The 17,845-nt window shown below is 42.0% G+C and overlaps 1 protein-coding gene across 2 annotated transcripts in view; it reads left to right on the top strand.

Annotated features, from left to right (window-relative positions):
* CYFIP1 (cytoplasmic FMR1 interacting protein 1) overlaps positions 1-17,845 on the top strand; it is a 133,954-nt gene that overhangs the window by 29,543 nt on the left and 86,566 nt on the right. For both annotated transcript variants that reach the window (XM_084634969.1, XM_084634968.1), the window contains exons 2-12: positions 3,041-3,164; positions 4,378-4,467; positions 5,745-5,822; positions 6,979-7,080; positions 10,878-11,059; positions 12,510-12,606; positions 13,403-13,531; positions 14,952-15,056; positions 15,299-15,390; positions 16,033-16,150; positions 16,753-16,875. In XM_084634969.1, coding sequence (XP_084491095.1) covers positions 3,048-3,164; positions 4,378-4,467; positions 5,745-5,822; positions 6,979-7,080; positions 10,878-11,059; positions 12,510-12,606; positions 13,403-13,531; positions 14,952-15,056; positions 15,299-15,390; positions 16,033-16,150; positions 16,753-16,875 — 1,233 coding nt within the window. In that variant the 5' untranslated portion in view covers positions 3,041-3,047. The remainder of the gene's footprint in view (positions 1-3,040; positions 3,165-4,377; positions 4,468-5,744; positions 5,823-6,978; positions 7,081-10,877; positions 11,060-12,509; positions 12,607-13,402; positions 13,532-14,951; positions 15,057-15,298; positions 15,391-16,032; positions 16,151-16,752; positions 16,876-17,845) is intronic.

The raw sequence follows: 17,845 nt of genomic DNA, 5'->3' as shown, positions 1-17,845 counted from the left end.
TATCCCCCAAGTAGAGTTTTCTCTGCAATGCACTATTTAAGTGAATGGAAAGATGCAGTGTGAGAGAATTTTCCTTTGCTTGTGCTTTGGTGGATTTTTTAAATGAACGTTTGAGAACATTTCATTAAAGCAAACAGTCTAAAATATTTAGTCTGAAGATAGAAGATGGAAGTAAAGAGGAGAGCTGCTTATAGAATTTAATCCATTAATGCTAGAAAGAATGTGACTGTTCTACTTGAAACAGAACATCTGGGGACCAAGGGGACTTAGGTGGGTTTTTTTGAGGGTTTTTTTAGAGTGCTTGGGCCACAAGTGTAAAAACCCTGTCCTTTCTTGGTTCAGAGCTATCTGACTGTGGTTTGTACTAGGAAACTGAACTGTTCTCTCAACACTTTTTATTTTATTTTTTCTAGCAACGGCTTCCCCTTAAACAGATGTCAAATACAGTTTTGTTTCTAGTGTAGACCTGACAAAACAGTTTTTCATGCAGTTTCAGAAAGTATATTTTGAGACTTTATCCATATTTTGATCTACTTATGCTGCACATCTTCGTTCTCGCTTGCTTGAGTAATTGGAGTTTTATGACTGTTCAGCTGCATTGGTCTACTCGGTGATAGTGTTGCTAACTGAGCCATAAGACTCTAGCCTTACCTTAGATTTTAATTCTGTGGATGAATCTAGTGCTGGTGAAATAGCTTGAGTTAGGTATAGGCAGGTGTTGTGCAGGTTTCCCAGTACAGCTCTGCCAGTACACTCACCTTTTGTTCCAGTCCTACACCTTTTTCTTTTTTTTTTTTAAACAGGCTCTGCAAATTGTGCAGTAAGTTTGATGTGAACAAATAAATTGTTTTTAAAACCTGCCAGCTTTGGGCCTAAGTTAGGGTTTGAATGTGATTCCCAAGCGGTGAAAGACCCATGTTCTCCAGAGCCCTGCTGCCAGAGCCCCAATTTAAAGGGCCCAGGGATTTAAAGGCCCCGTCCCTTCTGGTTGAGGCCCTGCCCACTGCTCAGGACTCCGGCATACCGGTAAACCCTTTAAGTTACTTTCACCCCTGGCGAGGGTTGGGGTGCAGGAGGGGGTGGGGGTGCGGGTGCGGGGCGGGGCGGTGCTTACCTTAGGTGACTCCCGAAAGCCACCGGCACATCCCTCTGGCAGCAGCTCCTAGCTGGGGGGGGGCTCAGGGAGCTTTGCGCACTGACCCTGTCCATAGGCACTGCCCCCACAGCTCCCATTGGCTGCAGTTCCCAGCCAGTGGGAGCTGCGGAGTCGGTGCTCAGGGTGGGGGCAGCGCACAGAGATCCCCTGCCCCCCAATCCCTCAGAGGCCGCAGGGACGGTGCTGTCCGTTTTCGGGACTGGTGTGGAGTGGGGGCCCTGTCTGCCTTAGCCCTGCTGTGCTGCCAGACTGTTAGCTCCCAAAATCTCCCAGTTTGGCTGCTGATTCCAGGAGACTCCCAGCAAAACTGGGAGGGTTGGCAACCCTAGTTATACAGGAGGTCAGATTAGATGATCAAAGTGGTCTTTTCTGGTCTTGGAATTTGTGAATCTATCCCCTGCTCACTGTACAGCACCAATGGGGTGTGCACTGGTATTCTAAGGAATCACAGTGGAACAAAATCCTGGTTGCAAGATTGTTGTTCAGAACACCAGATCAGTCTTGGAAAACAGAAAGCTGGTTACTCTGTAGATTCGTTGTGTCAGCTGAGCTAGTTATTTTCTTTTAAAGGAAGTGCTTGCTGTGATGACAATCCCCCCCCCCCCCATAGCTGCTGCTGGGGGAATGTACAGTTTTATGCAAAAGGAAAGTAGGGAGGCGGTGTTTACTGGTTAAAGAATTGTGAGTCATGAGGTCTGGATTCTGTTCCTGACTCTGCCACTTGAGTCACTGTGACCTTTGGCAAGTCAATAAACATAAATGTGCATGTTTCCTTTCTATAAATGGGAATAATGCATTTTGGAAAAGGGTTCTGTAATGCTCTGAAGAAGGTCCTATATAAATGCTAAGTACTGATAATATTTTTATTCTAAATGTATTGACGGCCTATGGAACCCCTGTGTTTTGAGCCCGACGGGTAGTACCAGATGTTGTCTCCTGTAAGATGCACATGTTAATTTTGCTTTTTGGAAGTTGTTCCAACTTTTAAGGAGACGACAGAAAAACTGTGGTTAGAGGAAGGGCCAGTCTTGTCTTGTAAACTAGTGGTTTCATGCTGTCTGCTAATCCTAATGTGTACAATCTATTGGTCTGGTTTGAAAGTTATGCACAGAAACATCCAGTTAAACCAGTATACTGTAGTACTGTAATGATGGAAGTATGATACAGGTGCTCTGTCATTTTTCACCATAAAATTTCCTATTATAGCTATCGACAGTTCAGATTCATTTGCAGTATCAACCATGGGAGGGCTAGTGTGTACAAGGCTGTACGTGGTCCCCAGGTTTTTAAGTCCCACATCATTAATTTTAATCAGAGCAGCTCTAGATACCATTGTGTTTAAAATGCTAGTGGCTGCTGACACTGTGTCTACATTTAATTCTCCCACAATTGTTGAGCTGGTGGTAACAACTGTGTAAAATCATGGAAAATGCCCTAAGGGGGCGTTGTCAACTGAAAATGTTATACCTACTTTAGTTACAAGACTCTCCCCAGATTACTATAAGTGAAAGAAACTACAGGAAACAGGATTTCCCTATTTTTCTAGTTTGCTTGCCTTGACAACGCTTTGTTCAATTAGTTTCTATTTTTCTGCTGTATCGTCAGTCAGTTTTCTCTGTTGTTTGTGTGGGTCTGTCACACTGTGATGGGGAGAAAGAAACATTTTAAAAACACAAAAATTGGCAGGAGTATGCAGAGCAGGTGTGGAACCTGAAACTCCTTTTAATTCGTATTGAAACAGAGGTTTCAGTCTGATACTGTCTCTTCTAGGGTGGTCTCTAGCTAAGTGGGCCTGTGCGAGGGATGTTGTGCATTTCCCACACTAGGAATAAATTGTTCCCTTGCTCTTCATATTAGCCTTTTTTCATAATTGTCCCCCCACAGAGGCAAAATGACTGCTCAGGTTACTTTAGAGGATGCCTTGTCCAATGTGGATCTCTTGGAAGAATTACCATTGCCGGATCAACAACCATGTATTGAACCCCCTCCGTCATCTCTGCTTTACCAGGTAAGGAGTATCTATTATGAATCTGTGATGCTCCTCAGAGGTACTCAGGATTGTGAGGCCCCTCACTACCATCTACCCTTAGTGTGAGAGAGCCTTGTCTGAACCTGCCAGAGGTCAGCCCACTAACTATGGCCAACGCAAGCACTCCCCTGTCAACCTCTGCAGGTTAGCAATGGGCACACTCCAACCCCCGAACCCTTTGAGTGTCCCTCTGGAATATGCAACCTCTGGTCCACTGGACATTCACAGAATTTCCAGGTCTGCTGTTCCCAAAGGAACAGTACCCCCAGCTTACCAGCTGCCCTCAGACCACTGCTTTGCTTAACTCACAGCACTTACATTTGTTTATAGTGAAAACGAATATAAGTTTATTTAACAAAGAACAGAGGTTCAAGTAATAAGAAGTCGATAGAAGTATTGCAAACAACTAGATACAAAGAAAATAAAAGCATAATACACATTCTAGAGCCTCCATTTAATTAGCAAGATATTTTCCTGTCTAATGAAGTTTAGCACAACCCAAGTCTTTGTGACAGGGCTTAACAGCCCTGGTTGGCTGTGATTCTGCTTTCATAAGACATGCATGCTGGCAGCTTGTCCCTTTGATGAAGGATCCAAGGTGAGCTAGTGCCCCAGGTATATCCCAAAAATCCATTTTCTACACTCACAAACAGGATAGCACCCCTGGCTGTTTTGGTTTTGTTTTGTTTTGATTCCCCAACAGCTTTTTCTTTTTTGTGATTTTGCAGTTTTGATTAGCTTGGTGGATCAGTATGCAAATAGATTTACATTAAGAGGGACACAGTACATGACCAGACAGGAAGATAAGTGTCTACTATGTCCTGCTTGGGAGGAACTTGTTTATCACCTTCTGGTGACCAGCCCCAACTCACAGATTTTAAGAACATAATTATCAACATGCATACGTGACTCCTGAAATATTATTCATATATACATTTTGAAATGATTGACCACCAGTGAGCTACTGGCTTTTGGTAGAGACCTTACATGCCACCCTTTGGTGTATATATATGCATATACTTGACCTAGGGGATCCCTGTAACCCCTTTAAGCCCTTTCTGTGCCCTCTGCCTCTTGGTACCAAGAGGTCCCTGGGTCACAGATTCCCATTAATTTCTGGAAAAGCAGATAAATACCAGCATTTGAAATTTTTCCCCAAGGGTTACATGTTTGTTTATTTTCTTTCATGAAGCCAAACTTCAATACTAATTTTGAAGACAGGAATGCATTTGTCACAGGCATTGCAAGATACATTGAGCAAGCTACTGTTCATTCGAATATGGTAAGTAAACATTTTCAACATATACTCTTTTTATTTAAAAAAAAAAATTGTGAGCGAAGAGGCATATATCTTTGACAAAAGTTTCTTACAGAGGGATGAACGTGCATGGAGAAAATAGGAAACCAAAGTTAGCAACCACACTTCAAACAGGCATAGCTGTCAGAAATGATCTCTCATAGCAAAAATATAGCTAGCTCACTCTTTTCTTGTGCATCTCAGATGAACCCAGGCGTGAGGTTGCCAATATTGCCTGAAGTTTCTGTACCCAAGCCTTCCTTAAGGGATTCTGTATTTTCCAGTTTTCCAAGTTAGGCTAGTATTATCAACAGCCAGGCTCTGACTGTCAGAGAATAAATTTATCTTTTGTGCTTGAAACTTCCACTACTCCTCTAGCATTTTGGTCAAGACCTGAGGGGTTGCTGTATGTTATTTTTTTCTCCCCTGTCCCTGAAAGTAATACTAAAGCATTCAGACTTCTCTCTTGTTTTCCATATAAAAACCCATGGATCCTAATATATTCCCAGTGTAACTGTTCTGTTTTCTGGGATTTTTAATGTGTTAAATTTGTAAAATATTACATACTTCAGGCTTAATATTTGTTTGGTTTTGTCAGTAGCAAAGTTTGACCTGTTGGACTTCATATTTCAGTGGATGTAAAGTGTCATTTAGTAATCTGATACATATTCATTGCATTAAATAGTCCATATTCATTCATGGTAGAATATTATTGAAATGAGTGACTAAGAACAGATTGATTTTTAGCTTTAGGATTAATTTTTCATGTTCAGTAGCTGATCTAATTGTTTCCATAATTGATGAATCAGGTTGAGTTGTGCTTAACCATAGAGAACTTGCTTTCCTAAAAGAAAAACAGTATGACCTGACAATTTGAACATGCTATTTTTTTTCATGTTCTGTGTGTATATAAATCTCCTCACTGTATTTTCCACTGAATGCATCCGATGAAGTGAGCTGTAGCTCACGAAAGCTTATACTCAAATAAATTGGTTAGGCTCTAAGGTGCCACAAGTCCTCCTGTTCTTTTTGTGAATACAGACTAACACGGCTGCTACTCTGAAACCTGTATTTAAGATGATATATCAGTTAACATTCAGTATGTGTGACCTGTTATGTGTACATCCTAGTAAGAGAAAAACGTTTGTTTGGCTCAGGGTGTGTATGTGTGTCATAGAGAGAGAGAAATAATGGAAATTTTTATTTTTTTTCTGTATTTACCATCCTTCTCATATTAATACTAATTAGTTTTTTTATTTTAGAATGAAATGTTGGAAGACGGTCAAGAGTATGCAGTCATGCTGTACACATGGAGAAGCTGCTCAAGAGCCATTCCTCAGGTAAAGGAGCAAAATTCAATTGTCAGACAGTGCTTGAACTTTCATCTCAAGTTCTGTCCTGTTTGTGTGGGTACATAGCTTTAGGGATAAACCTTACCGCTCGAGAATGAGCATTTACTCCTGAACCAGCAAGACTGGGAATGTTATTGAAGCAAAACTTTCAGCTCCTGAGGACTGGATGTTTTTTTGGTGAGGGAATTAAGGAAGCATTTCATGTCACTTTGCATTGAGCTTCCTCCTGGCTGGTTTGCGAATAGAGTAGCAATAATGTGCACTGGATGGGCAGTTTTGATAGTAGTGTTAATTTGACACCAAAATTTCCCATGTCATTTAACAGAAAACAAATGGAGATCATAGTGCCGTCAAGCATTTAAAGCTTAAATTCAAACTGGTTGTGATAGGCAGCTGAACATATTGTTAGTTGATGAAGTAAACTAGGCATTAAACACCGCTCTGGAGATTGTTAAATAGGATATTGGGTCTGGTCACTTTTTCTAAATGTTTGAGGCAATCCAGATTTTGTGTGTGTGCTCATGCATGTGCTTATTTATATAATGCACACAGGTGGTGGGAGTCCAAAGTTAGGACTTAAGTACCTGAAAAACAGAAGTTTTTGAAAATAGAGTTAAGATGAGCTGGAAAAGCAAATGAAACCACAATCCCCTTTTGACAGCACTCTGATTTTAGGGTCTTTCTAAAATATAAAATGTGCTGACATGGAAGGAAGGGGATCGTCTTTTGTTGAAATTACTGGACCTCAGAAGATCTGGGTTCAGTTCTCCACTCAGTCACAGTCTTTGTGACACTTGGAAAGTAACTTAATGTCACTGCGCCTTGATTCCCTAGCTATAAAATGGGGAAAATACTGCCCTACCTCACAGGGATGTTTATAGGCTAAATTCATTGTTATCTGAGGCACACAGATACTGCTGAGTAACAATTCTGCCCTATAAGAACCCAGGTAGGTCTGAGAATTTTTTTTTAGTCCCTGAAAACCGTGTTTGAGATGTTAAAAACAACAATTTAGCCATAACTTTGGATAAATAGCAGTAGAATACATTTTCTTGGTTTGATGTGCCATTCTGGAGCTGTCTCTCTGCTGAAGTTTTATTTGGGAGTGACTTTTCAGTATCACTATCTCTTTGATTCTCTTCAGGTTAAATGTAATGAACAGCCTAACCGAGTGGAAATTTATGAAAAAACTGTGGAAGTTCTGGAGCCGGAGGTCACAAAACTGATGAATTTTATGTACTTTCAGGTAAAAAGAGTTAAACCAATAGCTACTTAATAGGGGTTTTGTTTTGTTTTTTTTCTTCTGCGATGTGGTGTTGTGTGCTCTGCTTTAGCTGACTTCGCTCAAAGACTATAGTCCTGGAACCAAATGTTGTAAAGATTTTACATGGGAGAGGCTACGGTCCTGGATATGTCACTTCAACTTTGTGTGTCTTCTAAGTGCAGTCATATTTGTGCATGTGACTTGTCGCCTGTGCTCAGCTTCTTGTTCCACACACACTTCTTGCACAGTTTAAAATTCTTTTCTTTTTCATTCTCCATCTTTACGCTCACTTTTACTTGGCCATTTGTTTTTCCCGGAAGCAACTGCAACATCTCTTCCAAGCTGTAGAGTGAATCAGTTTTATTCTTGCCCAAAGACCTTTGATTCTATTCTGCAAACGCGTAAGCACTTGAGTAACCTTACTTGTGATTCCTGTTGGAATCAGTGGGGCTGTTTGCGTGAATAAAGTTAGGTAGGTTTAGGTTTACAGGACTGGGGCCTATGTTTGCTGGGGTCTAGGTTTCCACTGGGCACTATGCATGCTTAATATGTTTTTATCTGCTTAGTAGCATATGGCTGCACAGATATTTCCTTTATGTCAATTAATGATAGGTGAATGGTAGCTGGGATATTTTTTTGTAAATTTCTATTATTTATATGAAGCATTTAGACATGGAGAAGACTTATCAAGTCATCTAGTTCATACCCTTCTTGAAGGACCATTGTAAGATTGCTCCCTATAGTATTTTTATGTTTTATTGTGGTGGTTTTCAATCTGTGGCCTGTAGATCCCTAGGGTCTGCAGACCATGTCTTCGATTTCCAAAGGGATCCGCACCTCCATTTAAAAGCTTTTTTAAGGGTCTGCAAATGAAAAACGATTGAAAACCACTGTTTTATTGCATTTTGTCTAGCTAGTTGTGTGTATACTGCTTCCTTTCAGACACTAATTCAAAGTCTTAATAGACCCATTTTACTGTTAAATACCAAGAAATGTTTCCAGGTATTTCCTTTGTGCAATTTTAATCCTTTTTGCTGGCTATATCTCCTTGAGTTGTCCTCCCTGATTCCTCACTCTCTTTGGTCTTTAAGGTACTCAAAGCTATGTATGTTTTAAGCTTCCATCATCAGTCAAGTCAGTGGAAGGGAAGGGAGGAGCTATTTGTTCAGCATGGTTCTCTTTACTTCCCTCCCATGGCTTGGACTTTATGGTCGTTTTTGAGGAGAGAGGTGGGAGCTGGTCCTGCTTTGAGCAGGGGGTTGGGCTAGATGACCTCCTGAGGTCCCTTCCAACCCTGATATTCTATGATTCTAAGTGAACCTATGAAAGCAGCTCCACTTACGGGACTGGGGTAGAGCTTAATGGAGTGCTTCTTGGGCTTCCTCTCTTGAATCCCTGAATCTCTCACGGTCCGGCAGAGGAACGCTTAGTGGTAGTCTGCTACTCTCTTTCCTTCCACCCTAGCCTGTCATCTCATATGGTGGGCTGTGTTTGCTGCTGGGCAGCTGAGTGAGGAGCAGCTGCAGCTCAGAACTCCCAGCTCAGAGAGGAGGCAGCTACTGGGGGAGAAGGTGAAGAGTGAGTAGAAAGGCAACATTCCCACCACCACCCAGTGCGAATGGGCCTGGTCAAATCCAAACCAGGCTGTTCCATTCAAGGCATTTAAGGTGCTCTACGAATCATGGAGAACATCCTTTTTACAGCATCAATTAAACTTCCTCGCAAAAGAATTTGAAAACTGCAAACTCGAGCAATAAAATTTAAAGTCATTTAAAGAAAACGAACAAAACATTTTGATCTCAGCCACTGCGCTTCATGCTCCAGCAAAATCCTATGGTTGTTGTAATGTCACCTGCGCTAAGCATACTGATTAGTAACATATGGCTGTACATATCGGGAGCTGGAGAGGTCATTCTGAATGCTTATCTTATCCTTAAGTATTCTGAAGTTTTAATGGAATTGTTTCACTCCTACTCACAGATGTCTTCTAGGTGAACTTTGGAATTGGATGATGAGTTACTTTAGTAGCATTCTACCGTTAAAGGACTTTATAGGAAGAGAGAGGGGATCACCTAGATTGGTGGCTCTCAACCTTTCCAGACTACTGTACCCCTTTCAGGCATCTGATTTGTCTTGCGTACCCCCAAGTTTCACCTCACTTAAAAACTACAGTAACTCCTCACTTTAAAGTTGACCCGGTTAACGTTGTTTCGTTTTTACTTTACTGTTCAATTAGGGAACACGCTCGTTTAAAGCTGTGCAATGCTCCACTCTTGCGTTGTTTGACTGCCTGCTTTCTCCACAGCTGGCAGCCTCCTTATGCCCCTGCCCTTCCTCCCCACAGCACTTCCCGCCCACCGGCAGACCCCGCGGATCAGCACCTTCCCCCTCCTCCTGCCCGCAGCAATCAGCTGGCTTGCAGCGTTTTGGAGGCAGGAGGGAGGGGAGAGGAGCGAGGACTTGGCGCGCAGACTCCCCCTCCCTCCTCTGCCTCCGGAACGCCGCAAGCCAGCTGATTGCCCCGGCCAGGAGGCGGGGTGGGAGGGGGAGCCTGCGTGCCAAGTCTTCACTCCTCCCCTCCTGCCTCCTAAATGTGGCAAGCCAGCTGATTGCCCCAGGCAGGAGGGAGGGGGGAGAAGCAAGGATTTGGTGCGCCTCCCCTCTCCCTCCCCTGCCTCTTACCTGTGGCAATTAGCTGGCTTGCGGCATTTTGGAGGCAAGAGGGAGCGGGGAGGAGCGAGGACTTGGTGCACAGGCTCCCCCTGCCTCCCAAACGCAGCAAGCCAGCTGATTGCCCCATTGTACGGGGGGGGGAAGAGTGAGGATTTGGCGTGCCTCCCCCCTCCCTCTCCTGCCTGCAGCAATCAGCTGGCTTGCGGCGACGTTTAGAAGGGAGGGGAGGGAGGCGGGAGGAGCGAGGACGCAGCATGCGAAGTGAAGGGGGAGGAGGTGGGGGGGGAGAAGAGGCGGGTCAAGGATGGGGGCTTGGGGGAAGGGGGGGAGTGGGTGGGCTGAGGGTTGAGCCCCTCCCCCGCCCTGGTGCTTGCAGAGTAGGGGAAGCTGCTGCTGCGCAATGTGCTTCTCCTAGCCTACAGCATCTTCAGCCTCCTTGCCTGCCTCATTGTCTCCAGTGCCAGTGGGCTATGCCTGTGTAGGGTAAGGCAGGGGCACCTCCTCTGTTTAAAACTTATACCTGTATTCAATTGCTTGTTTAAAATGTATATAATGCCTTTCGTCTGGCAAAAAAAAAATTTCCCTGGAAGCTAACCCCCCCCCCCCCATTTACATTAATTCTTATGGGGAAATTGGATTCGCTTAACATCGTTCCACTTAGTCGCATTTTTTCAGGAACATAACTACAAAGTTAAGTGAGGAGTTGCTGTACTTGCTTACAAAATCAGACATAAAAATACATAAGTGTCACAGCACACTAATACTGAAAAATTGCTGACTTTCTCATTTTTACCATATCATTATATAATAAATCAATTGGGATATAAATATTGTACTTACATTTCAGTGTGTAGTATATAGGGCAGTATAAACAAGTCGTATAAAATTTTAGTTTGTATTGACTTCACTGGTGCTTTTTATGTAGCCTGTTGTAAAACTAGGCAAATGTCTAGGTGAGTTAATGTACCCCCGGAAGACCTCTGCTTACCCCCGGGGGGGATACATATCCCTGGTTGAGAACCATTGACCTAGATATTGCAGTGAAAGTAAAACATTGAAACTGTTTCTTTACTAAACTATGGATTTCTGCTCTTTCCCTCCACTAGAGAAATGCAATTGAACGATTCTGTGGGGAGGTGAAACGCTTATGCCATGCAGAGAGGAGGAAGGATTTTGTGTCGGAAGCATATCTGATCACTTTGGGCAAGTTCATCAACATGTTTGCAGTATTAGATGAGCTGAAAAATATGAAGTGTAGTGTGAAGAATGACCACTCTGCCTACAAGCGGTGAGACATTGTTATAAGAAAGTATTTGTCAAGCTTACTGTTATTGAAATACAGGAACCCGCACAAGATGGCAGTAGTAGCTCTTTTTACACCACCTATATTATTTAAACGTAATCCCATCTACATTAAAAAAAAATACCATGAAACTAAAGTGAACTGACAGAAAAAACTGTCTGAGCAAATCTGTTTTTCTTCTGCTCTTCTACAGTAACAAAATAGATTTCCAGGTGTAGAGTCCTTCAGCCTGTCTTTCATTATGTTTTAAATTTAATGAGAATACATTGCTTGATAAATCTTTTAATTTAGAAATTCTTTCTTTCCAGTTACAGAATTCCCACTTTTAGCAAACACAGTTGATCTTTTGTCAATGGCCATTGATCTAATTGTCCTTAAGACCCTCTGGCTTTGCTCTGACAGGTTCCTGTGATTTACAGATGAAATGAGAGGGGGAGAAGGCTAGAATATCAGGAATAAAACCCCATTCTCAGCCTGACATTGCAGCATGTAGCATTGATAAAGTCTTATGCTATGGCAGATGCAGGAAGCAAAGAGAGTGTTTGCCTCCACAACAGCATCTGCAAAGTCTTGTACAGAACAATACCAATAGGTCAAGATCTATCCCTCACTCAACTACCTTAAGAAGAGGTCTGCGCTTTACCCATGTTTAACTGTAAAGCCTCCATTCCGGGCTGAGGTTTTCTTCCTATGAGGAATTCTTTTTTGTTCTGTGGCTAAAAACCCTTGGATTTGGATTGACCTTCTCTTCCAGAGCAATGTCCTGAGGGGACAGACACTATTCTCTAAAGGTTCGATGTGCAACTGGTATAAGTTGGCATTGAATTCCGTGGAGCTGTGTCAACCCGCACCAGTTGGTAATCTCGTCCTAACTCTCCTTGAGTATAAGCCAGTGTCACTCACTGGTAGGTGAGATGCTGAGGGTGCTTTGATTCGTAAACTGTGAATTGTATCTATGTCCATCCTAGCTAATTAAGACTCATGGGAGCCAGTGAGCCTACTGTTAGTGGGGATTGTCACCACCTTTGTAAGAGGCGGGTGCCGGTGTTCTCAAGTAGGGTCTGATGAGGCCTCTTAAGAAACCAACTTTTGACCTGGACAGTTTTACAAAATTTAAACCTGTGTTTTGAATCTCACATTCTCAGAAGGGTGTAACAAAACAGTCTAGTAGTGTCTGGTGTGCTCTCTTTTGCTTGATCACAGGTAATTACAGTCGGATCAACATCACCAATGCAGTTACTGTGATCTCGTCTGAGCAGTGAATAAAGCATCTGTGTTGATTCTATAAGAGCTGTCATCTACCTTTGACCAAGAGGTAGCATTGACATATATGTAGTTTCAATCACGAGTGACTGGACTTGCTCATGAGTGGCTCTGCTATAGGGAAATGTTGTTGATTTTTTCCTTTAACTGGGTTCTTTTTCTGTTTCCGAAGAGCTGCTCAATTTCTGCGTAAAATGGCTGATCCTCAGTCCATCCAGGAATCCCAGAACCTCTCCATGTTCCTTGCTAATCACAACAAGATTACACAAGTAAGTTTTCATAATCTTACACTAAATAGAAAATATTTTATAAGCTATTAAAAACGCACTCAGTTCTGTAGAGAGACAAGGCGGTGAGATAATATCTTTTATTGGACCACTGCTGTTGGTGAAAGAGACAAGCTTTTGAGCTTACATGACGCTCTTCTTCAGGTCTGGGAAACTTTCTCAGAGTGTTACAGCTCAATACTTGATGGGACAGATTGTTTAGTATAAGTAGTTAACACGTATTTCAAGGGACCATTCAAGGTGAAGTGGCCTGTAAACACCCCCCCAGTCAGAGGGAGGAAAGGAAGTGGGAGGAAATACAGCCATGGGAGGGGGAGTTGTTAGTGGGTTATAGATTATTGTAATAAGCCATAAATCCAGTGTGTCTATCCAGTCCACGATTTTTAATGTTGAGCAAAGTTAAGAAAAGGTCCAAGGCATGTCTTTTGAAAGTGTTGTGCAGGTTTCCTTTGAGGATGAGAACTGATATGTTGGAGATAGAGTGATGGCTTTGTGAAAAGTGTTCACCTTCACCCACAGGAAATGTGTGTTTATCTTTTTCCTGTTTGAGTTCATTTGATAACATAGTGATTGTTTGGTTTCACACACACATGAAGTGGGTTGTAGCTCACGAAAGCTTATGCTCAAATAAATTGGTTAGTCTCTAAGGTACCACAAGTCCTCCTTTTTTAGTTGCTATTGGGGCATTTAATGCAGTTCTGTAGTAACTGCTGACATCTTATGTGTATAATTAGTAGACTTAATGTTTTTATTTTGTTTATTTTATTTTGTCTTCTAGTCTTTACAGCAACAGCTTGAGGTGATTTCTGGCTATGAAGAACTGCTGGCTGATATTGTGAATTTGTGCGTGGACTACTATGAAAATAAAATGTATTTAACACCCAGTGAGAAACACATGCTCTTAAAAGTAAGGATTTTTTTTTTTTAAAGTGTTGCAAGGTTTAACTGTAATGGAGAAGGGCACAAATGCTTGTGAATTTCACTTCAACCAGTCCTCTGTTTGCCAGAAGCAGACAGCCAAATAACTCATGATGATTAATGTCTTTATATAAAGTTTTGCCACTTCCTTTTTCCCGTATCGCCTCCTTTTCTTCTACATGTATTACACACTGCAAATCCTTGATTTTAGGAAGTGTCTAATTAGTTCTATTTTGTGCATATTGGAGATGATCTAATTGAACTGAAGCATGGGGTGGGAAAATGTTTCTATAGAGTTTTAGTGAAGGCAGAATTGAAGTAATCCATTTTATTTTTCGATATTTAGCATGTTTGGGCAAAAATGGGTGTTCGAAGGTGGTTCTGCATATTGAAACTTCAATTGCCGGTTGTATTCCTTCCAGGGACCAGATAGCTCAAGTTATGATTAAACTGAGCAGTTGGTAGATAAATTTAGTAGTTTGGAACTTGCATATGTAATATTGTGGTGGATGAGGGGAAATGTAAAATGTACTTCATTTAAGTATGGTATTTTCAGGTGAATGTCTCAATAGATGAAATTATATAGATTAAAAATATGGAATAGCTCTTAAAATGCTTTCAAGTAGGACAAGCTCTTCTGAGGGGTTTGGGGTATTTAATCTCCAAAGAACTAGGTACAGTATTTGTCATGTAGATGAGATATGCTGGCACCTGAAAGAACCACAGAATGTACTGGATACATTCTACCTGTAAGGATCTCTCAAGTGCCCATCAGTGCTCAGTGCTGCTGAGCCGTTAAACATGCACATGTATTATGGACTGTAGTTCTGGATTTCTAGTACTAAGTAAGTCCTATTGCCTGTGTAGAATTATAACTGTTTGCTATTAATTCCAGAATTTAATCACTTTTTTTTTGTGATTTTTTGGCTGTGCCGTAGTTCTCTTTTGTATAATCTAAAAACAGAGGGCTATAAAAAGCAGGAGCTTGACAATGGTTGACGTAAATGTCTGTTACATAACCAACTCTGCATCCATCATTTTAATAAGAAATAGGAATTTAAATGAAATATCTAAAAAGAGCCACATTCTAAATGAAATGGGATAACATTTTTGTATGTCTAATCTTTATGCAACTAAGGCTTGTTTATCAGGCTAATATTAATTGCTACACACTGACATGACGACTGTAAATTTAAAGTATTACAGAAAAATTAATTACGTACTTGTGAGTCTCATATTTTGTCACTGGGAGTTTTGAAAAGTGCCTGGTGTGCTTTAGATGTGTGTGGTTGTGGGTGTGTTAACCAGTTGTGTATTCTTATGATAAAAGAACATAGTCTTATTTTCAGCTGAATCACTATTTGTGAGCTTGTCTTACAGAAAAGTTATATGGTTTGTTCTTTTTCCAGGTAATGGGCTTTGGATTGTACCTGATGGATGGAAGTGTCAGTAATATCTATAAATTGGATGCAAAAAAAAGAATAAACTTGACCAAGATAGACAAGTTCTTTAAGGTTGGTTAAGAGAGTAATGTTCTAATTAGAATTCATAAAATATTATATTTTAATGGTGATTTTTCTCCCATTTAAAATACATAGTAGTATACTGCAACCAAATAACGTGATACTTTTTCATGAGTGGATACTCTTAATTGTTCAGATCTGTACATTGTTTTTGTCATCCTACTAAACTGTCTTTAACAAAATAACACTGTTAACTAAGCCAGATAATTTTGGGTTTTTTTCCTTGAGTACAGCAGCTGCAAGTGGTCCCGCTGTTTGGTGATATGCAGATTGAACTGGCAAGATACATTAAGACTAGTGCCCACTACGAGGAAAACAAATCCAGGTAGGAATGCAGCACAATATTGGGGAGAGGGGAAGATCCTGTGGTGCAAATTGTCATTGTCCTGGTAAAATCAGTGGGCCTGTGGCAGTTTACCCCATCTGAGGAACTGTCCCTGGATCACTGCCTTGGGCTATGTTGTGAGTATGCTAATGATAATATGGGCAATACATTTGGTGAGGAGCATTCTGAGATGCTAAAAACATAAGGCTAGTGTTTTTTCATTGCTGTTGTTTAATTTGGCATGTTTGATAATAGTAGCATGCCCTTTGTCCTTTTCTGAGGTTATACCGTTATGAAATTTTGTATTCAGGAACACACAGTAACTGGCAGGCATTATAGTTAAACATGAGCAAAGCGAAGACCTTTTCATAACGTAGTTGAGTGAGGGATAGATCTTGACTTATCGGTATTGTTCTGCATTGCATTGCATTCCTCTCTGAGACTGGGTTTATTCCTGATCCTGTGCTTCCTAAAGGAAGGAGGGTTTTGTATCTCTCAACAGCAACCCTTTCATCTGATTAAAAAGAAGCATTATTTGGGCTCTTTAATACTTCTAGGCCAGAGAGAGGGAAGTCATGTATGTGATATCAATTTGTGATGTCTGTGAGGTCAGGATTTGTTTTTTCTCATGTTCTGAAATAGATGGACATGCACCTCTTCCAGCAGCAGTCCCCAGTACAACATATGTGAGCAGATGATCCAGATCAGAGAAGACCATATGCGCTTCATTTCAGAATTGGCTCGTTACAGCAACAGTGAGGTGGGTTAATGCTGTTTGTGCCGATTGCACTTGAGTAATGAACATTGCTACAATTAGATGCATGAGATGTAAATAAACCTCAGACTATGTTAAAATGACCTTACTTAAACACTTAGATCTCTTGATGATGTTTTTGCACAAGCTTTTGAGAGTGAACTAAGTTTGTATTAGCCTTAATTCTGTATTCGCAGACTTCATCACACTTCTTGCATGCCAGTACATTCCAGAAGAGGTGGGGCATTTTCTTTGGAATTGCATGTCAAACTCATAGCCTAAGAACATACAAATAGCTTTATGAATAAAAATAGAGATTAGGAGAGCATGCATCAAAAAAGGCACATCTTTCCTCATACCTTATACCATGTCTTCTTGACTTACTCCGCGGTAATGTTTTGGTGATAAAGGATACAAGTACTTTATTTCTAGAATTTGTGAATTTTTAACTAAGTAAATATATGGGCTGAAAAGGCAGTAATTGGTGTATTGAATGCAAGGTGTAGTGCATATTAACCAGCACCAATCTTTAATTTCAAAGAAAAAATGTTTTTTTAGTGCCACACACAGTGCATTTAAATACTTGTGGTTACTTTATTTTGTTCTAGGTAGTGACTGGGTCTGGCCGTCAGGAAGCTCAGAAAACAGATGCGGAGTATCGAAAACTCTTTGATCTCTCTCTCCAGGGACTACAGCTCCTATCTCAGTGGAGTGCACATGTTATGGAAGTGGTATGTTACCTGGGGAGCAAAACCAGACAAGGAGGAAGTTTAGGGAGAAGAGGCAACTAGATCAGGGGTGGGCAAACTTTTTGGCCTGAGGGCCACATCGGGATTCCGAAACTGTATGGAGGGCTGGGTAGGGAAGCCTGTGCCTCCCCAAACAGCCTGGCCCCCGCCCCCTCTCTGCCCCCTCCCACTTCCCACTCCCTGACTGCCCCCCGACCCATCCAACTCCCCCTGCTACTTGTCCCCTGACAGCCCCCTCCCGGGTCCCCCCGCCCCTAACCGCCCCACCCGGGACCCCACCCTCTATTCAACCCCCCCTGCTCCCTGTCCCCTGACAGCCCTCCAGGACCCCCCACCCCCCTTACCATGCTGCTCAGAGCACCAGGACTGGCAGCCACGCTGCCTGGCTGGAGCCAGCCACACCACCGCACAGTCTAGAGCACCAGGGCAGGCCAGCAACTCTTACAGCCGTGCTACCCAGCAGGAGCTTGCAGCCCCGCCGCCCAGAGCGCTGGTAGCACATCGAGCTGAGGCTGCAGGGGAGTGGGGGACAGCAGGGGAGGGCCCGGGAGCTAGCCTCCCCGGCCAAGAGCTCAAGGGCTGGGCAGGACGGTCCCTCAGGCCGTAGTTTGCCCACCTCTGAACTAGATAGTGAGGCCGGGTGGTTTTTGCTTTGATGAAAAATATTTACGTGCTCTATCTCCATTTGTTTAGTGGCACTTCTATTTTCACCCAGGGAGGAAGACAAAATGTTTTTTTCTTGAGATAGTGGCATTACAGCTGTATTAATCAGCTGACCAAGATGCAATATCTCTCGCATCCTCTTGCAGTAGGCTGAATTTAGTAATTTTAAGATTTAGAGATTCTTTTTAAGCCAGAGCCAGCTATTTTTATTTCTCTTTTGAACATATGTTTTGTGGTTTTAAAGCTTCCTTTATTTTGCTACAATACAACTTTAAATGATCTTTCACAG

This window comes from Lepidochelys olivacea (genome assembly GCF_965140295.1).
Source record: "Lepidochelys olivacea isolate rLepOli2 genome assembly, chromosome: 1".
Taxonomy (NCBI): Eukaryota; Metazoa; Chordata; order Testudines; family Cheloniidae; genus Lepidochelys; species Lepidochelys olivacea.
The sequence above is the reverse complement of the archived record's forward strand: the minus strand, read 5'-3'. Positions and strand labels throughout refer to the sequence as shown.